The sequence below is a fragment of the Leptidea sinapis genome, chromosome 11 (assembly GCF_905404315.1).
Source record: "Leptidea sinapis chromosome 11, ilLepSina1.1, whole genome shotgun sequence".
In the NCBI taxonomy this organism is placed as follows: Eukaryota; Metazoa; Arthropoda; class Insecta; order Lepidoptera; family Pieridae; genus Leptidea; species Leptidea sinapis.
Genome location: NC_066275.1, coordinates 11,681,639 through 11,687,638, shown reverse-complemented (window position 1 = coordinate 11,687,638; position 6,000 = coordinate 11,681,639). Strand labels below are relative to the sequence as shown.

General features: G+C 34.4%; 1 protein-coding gene across 1 annotated transcript in view; it reads right to left on the bottom strand.

The window, feature by feature from the left end:
- Positions 1 to 476: 476 nt before the first annotated feature.
- Positions 477 to 6,000, bottom strand: part of LOC126966848 (uncharacterized) — a 29,455-nt gene continuing 23,931 nt past the window's right edge. The window contains exons 9-10 of the mRNA XM_050811112.1: positions 4,348 to 4,552; positions 477 to 2,075 (exon numbers count right to left, since the gene is read on the bottom strand). Of these exons, the coding sequence (XP_050667069.1) occupies positions 1,891 to 2,075; positions 4,348 to 4,552 (390 nt within the window). The 3' untranslated portion in view covers positions 477 to 1,890. The remainder of the gene's footprint in view (positions 2,076 to 4,347; positions 4,553 to 6,000) is intronic.

The window sequence follows — 6,000 nt, the reverse complement described above, 5'->3', positions numbered from 1 at the left end:
TGTCCCAGATTCAAGATAACAGAAAATTTACAAAACGAATCTGTTACAGGATTCAAAAGAATTGTTAAAAGACGTGTACGTGGCAAAGGTAGGTACTTATAACATTAAAGACTTTCTGACTACAGATTGGGAACGGAACGAGAGCCGTCAGGCTTCTAAGTAATATATATTTTTGCATAATATAAAAAAATAGAAAAATCCCAATGAGTTTCTTCTGCCCGTTCGTCTCAGGCCTGAGTTAATTAATTTTCGATCGGATTAATAAGTATTTGAATTTGTATACACAGGTTGGGTTGTATCTTGTACAAATAGTATGAAAGTAAGTGCGAGTCCTGCTCGAACTTGCCCGGGTGTTTTGTCTTTCGTCGCGTTACAAACAGCACTTCTTCTATTCGCGTAAACTGTATATCGCAGGCTCACACCTTAGCCAGTATCTTGGCCTACATACTAATGGTGTATGAAATAAAAAACTATGATTGCCTACAACATTTAATCAATAAATAATATTTCTATATCCACTATATATAGCATCCGATGCCACATTTGATTAACACTTGTTCACAGCAATAACATATTTACATTATCCTTGTTACTAATAAACGCGAAATTAATTTTTCTTTGTTTTTTTAACTTTTTGTCATTATCTTACCTATGTCACTACAGAATTACATGACAGGGAGAAGAAATTTTAAACTTGGAGTAACTTCTCATTGCGTTTATTAATAAGACAGTATTAGTGAGTAACATACATTTATTTTAATACTTCTTAAAGAATTAAAACTCATGTTATTCATTTTAACAAATAATTATTGTTAAACTTATAATTACATACGTTTTAATGCTTCAAAAAGTATTTGATGTTAACATTCTAATTTGAATAGCGCATTCGGCATACACAAAGTCTTAACATACTAATAAAATTTGGCATTTTACGACTTAAAGGCCTGCACTGTACTAGGCCACTATATAATCAGCGCTCAAGAAAGTTGCTGTCAATAATATGTTATGGAATGTAAGAAACGTGAGTACTGGCCTAAAGTATACCTATTAATTAACCTTACCCAGTTGATACCCAAAAACTAATTTAGTGTATGTTTAAACTTTGACATCAACTTGTATATCGGTCGTCAAAAGCCAATATATAGTACACTACATACGCCTTTAAAATAATATTAACCCACAAATATATATAATGAGCTGAGTACCTAGCTCTACACCAAACGAAAACGAGTATCCCGACAAGTCACGGGCACGGATGGACATTATAAGGTTATGAAGGATGCCATGATGTAGGTATAGATGAATATAGACAACACTATGTTATAATAAACTAACAGAGAGGAAGCGGAAATTAGGCGCAAAGGCATTGACATACTATAAAAATAGACTCCTCGCCTAGTAAAGGTTTTTTAATGTCTGACTTACATTGTTTATATATACATTTACTTATACAGATAACATTAAAACATTCATTCAAATTAACACCTTATTTTCGTTTTTTTAAGTTGTTCTTAATTTCGTGGCACTAATGTTCAAAGTCGATGAACGAAAACTAACATAAACAGATACACTATAGCCACTTGTGTTTACAATAGTCGAGCTATCATTATGCAGTTTATGTTACTGGTTGCTAGATACACAAGCTTGGTTATTGTAAACAAAAAACGTGTTCTATGATGGATTCGTGTTGTTATATAGCCGTTGTTCAAAGTCTTTGAACGAAAACTCTGCCTAATAGATCCGTAGGCAGAGTTTTGCTATTGACACTTTTCTAGTCTAGTTGTTTATTGTACATTAATGCGTTAAAGGGCTTCGCTACTTCCTAAAAAATGGAGAATTTAGTACAGGTATTGTTCTGCCTAATTTCCATGTGTATATATTAAAACCATATTAATAGTCCCTTTTACATAGAGCTTTGTTCCTGTGCACTTCGATGATCGCCTCTTCGTCTGGATATTGTACTTTCTTTTCGTCGTTCAGGACATACGCGAAGCCATCAAAGTGAGAGAACTCCTTCGATATCTGAGGCTCTAAGTGGTAGATTCGACTTGGACGCAGCACTTCGGTAAGATTCTCTAAAAAAAAAACAATCATTAAGTTATGTGATAAACTAATTCTAACACTTAAATTTACGTTTTATTGTGTCCCCTCATAAGACCTAAGAAATTGCCCGAAATATAGCAACTTCAACAGCTCAAAATAGAGGTTTTAGAATATTCTAAAACCTCTATTTTGAGCTGCTAACTGCTCTATAGCAGTTAAGTATTTAATCCAGGTACTATTCAGTGGGCTATTTAAGCACTCAGCCACTTGATTGTTCAATTGTATGGTATAGGAAATTATTTGAACTTGATATATTTTGTCTCAAACAAAAATCAATAATAATAAAGAAAAAATTGATTTCATTCAGATTTGTTACATCAAAACATTATGATAAACACGTAAACTAGAACGTAACCTACTCTCGGAGTGTAATATTTTCAAATAGCTTAATGTAATGCCACATAATCTCTGGACCTCCCGTTCCCCTTTGGTGAAAGGGTTCTCGCGCTCGTCCGGTTGCGTCAGTACAGTTTGCAGTTTCGTTAGGTTGATGTTTGATATTTTCGTTTACATAGGTATATAGCACATATATTTTTGAAGTTTTATTCGTTATTTTGACTTTTGTTGTTAATACTTCTGCAGTTTCTGTTGTTCTGTCGCTATAGTTCTATATATATAATATAACATTTTGTACTTAACCCAGATTCTTTCATTAATTTTTCATAATTATAATAATAATAATCAACACAAAACCTTTACATCAATCTATTATACTGAAAAAATAAATCGTTGTTCCTTTATTTATAATATTATCCTAGTGCTGCTTGTTTTGCACACCGTAACAAAGCGACGAAGTGACGTCATCGACGTCAGGTCGAGAAATAATGTAACCGGGCAGTAATTAATGAACGGCCTCAAACGACGTCTTCACAGAACGCCAGCGTCATATAGATACCCCGAAAATCTAATATTTAATTTGCCACGCGCTCCTTTTGAAGTGAAAATTCGTTATCGACGTATGAGAATTTTTTTATAGCAATACGTCACGTTTTTGATTACGCACCATGTTGTTTTTGTCTTAAGTGCCACAGTACTGACTGACAACTGATAACTCTGTCTTTTAAAGTTTATTAAATACATTGTGTATTCTAATTGAATTTTTGAACAGAAACTTCTATCGACGTATGGCAGAATTAAAGAAAAAGAAATCGTCACTAAAAATAACGTCTACTAGATTCACAGTATTATAAATACTTGCTGTGCGAACGAACTAATTCGAAAGAGCGCTCGCACAGACGGACTACGCGAACTAGTTCCCAGATCTCTCGCTCCTTATTTCTTTAGTTCATTATCAAAGTTGCTTAAATGTCACTGCTTGTGGCGGCGACATGGGACGGGTCGTCCCCTTCCCTAAAATATGGTTGATTGGAGGCGATGGCTGGCCCATGCGTCATGCTCGTGATCGGGCGCTGTTTGTGGTGGCAGGATGATCCTGTTGCCGGAGACTCGATTTCATATTCTTAAAAGTTATTGTGTGTATATATATGTATGGATATATACTTATTTATTTATTTATAATCGCTTATAAAATGCTCACAGAATATATTTATTTATGGTGTATGTGGATGATGCAGCTACTGTACTCAATAACTTTTGTATTATTTTACATTTACTTTTTTGACTTACTCGTGTAAGACATTGACTATTTGACGTTTGAGTGTGTTTGTTGCATCATTTTACATTTTACATATTATATTGTAATTGAAATTATTTGTATATCGATGTAAATTTAAATCTTGATATAAAAGAGTGGCAATGAGTTTCTTGCTACTTCTTCTCATTAGCTCAACCCTTTACGAAGTAGCGGTAGATTCAATAAGATTTTTTTTGACATTCATAAGTGTCATAGGTCACGGACCTACGTGAATAAACTGATTTTGATTTGATTTGAATCCTACATAATATTACCTAGTAATCTGTGCTACGGATCCTTTTTCGAATTCCAATACTGTTATGTACTTCGCAAACGAAATTACTAAATAGTTTATTATTATCTTGCACAGGCTCGATATACTAAATATTCTGCGCAGAGTTGTCAGTAGGTATTTAATTATGTTTACTAACTATAATAGTTTTAGTTCGCATTCAGATCGGTATTGGATTTGAGAGAAGAACTAACGAACTAAAAGACCGAACTAGTTCGTTAAGGAGCTGTGAACTAAATTGACCGCTCCCAGTCGCGAACTATTATGCGCAAGCCTTTGTTGTTTGTGTCTGTGTTAAGACTTTGCTATAAAAGGTCACCTTGAGCTACATATCTCTCGGATTGATCTGCCGCCGTCACGCGATAGAAGGGTTGCTTCCGTCCGAAGAACAGGTCATTGACCGTCTCCAGGTGGTCGCCGTTCAGGTCCCAGCCGCGCACGATGCAGATGTAGTCGAACCTCTTGTGGTAGCAGACCATGCCCACGGCGTACAGCACATTGCTGCTGTGTTTCTTTACCACCACCTGTTGTTGTTTTCAATGAAATTATAGAAAATACCTACTGGCAGACGTCTTCAAATCATTGAAGACTGAATTATTATGTAAAGGTACTATAATAATTATTAATGTAATATACTATGGTACAAGTGAGCTACGTTGTTGGCTGGTTACGAGGCTGTGAGTTTCAGCCCAAGTCGTAGGCGAGGGCATAAATCAGCCGAGTATCTAGTGAGCAAGTTGCTCACGAGTTTCATTGGGAAAAACGCAGCCACACAAAACATGAAAATTATGAGAAATGGCGTCCAATTTTTTTTGCACGCGCGAAATGTAAGGTAATTATATATAGCTTACTTAAAAATATAATTTTAGTGATAAAATTCATATATTTTATAACAAATTATAACTATATTACTAACTTAATATGGATAATAATTATATTATGCACGTGTGTGTTATAGTTCGGTTTGTGGCCCTAAGAACGATGTGATAAGGCTCACTTTACGAGCAAGTGTGTTGAAATAGTTATTTATGCAACTGTTGTGTAATAAGGGGTATTAAAATACGAATGTGATTTATCACACGAGGCGAAGCTGAGTGTGATAATAGCATCACATGAGGGTTTTAATACCTAATTATCAACAGTTGCATACAAGACTTTATCTACACCCAGAATATGAATCCTTTAAAAGATTTTGAAACAGCTTACTGCTAACATTAAAACAGCCAGTCCTAGTAGTAACTTAATATCATCCATTACTGATTTTATACAAATAAACTAAGTGTTAATGAAATACTTAATTATTTATTTTAGTAGTAATTTACATTTTGTATTGTGCAATTATTAAAATTCACTTGAATATAATGTTCTTTTGCAGCGTTTAAAATATCCGGCGCTGTGCTGTCAAAACTTCAATCGCTCATTTTTTTAAGAAAAATGGCGGGGTTTCGAAAAATATACTTTTTTAAGGCGCGCCACGTTCTGGTAGTGTGGAACGCGCGTAAACGAAAATGTTCTTTTTCTGAAGTTCATACAGATACCACGCATCGAGCAATAAGAATGCGGCTGTTTGTTGACTCTTTGCACATGAAGGGATCGAAAAAAAAAACAAGGAGTATTGTTATGAAATTCAGTACAACATTACAACACTCGTTTGGATGATGTTAATGGTTATTACGACATTGGGTGTTTTAATGTTGGTAATAAGCTAACTGTTTCAGATTCTTTAATAGAGGATTTAAGGCATGGGTGTAGATAAAATATAATGTATGCATGTGTTTTAGGCGTAATAGACAAACACTCTCCTCATTACGGCAAGACTACATTTGAAATGGTTATGTGTGCTAGTTTTAAAGATGTGTTCGTGAGTTAGTGAAGTGTGTAGTATTTTGCTTTTGGTCAACCCTATGACAAATATTGATAAACGGCGTCATATTCACGTACACAATATTTAATTATCTAAAACATATTTTCT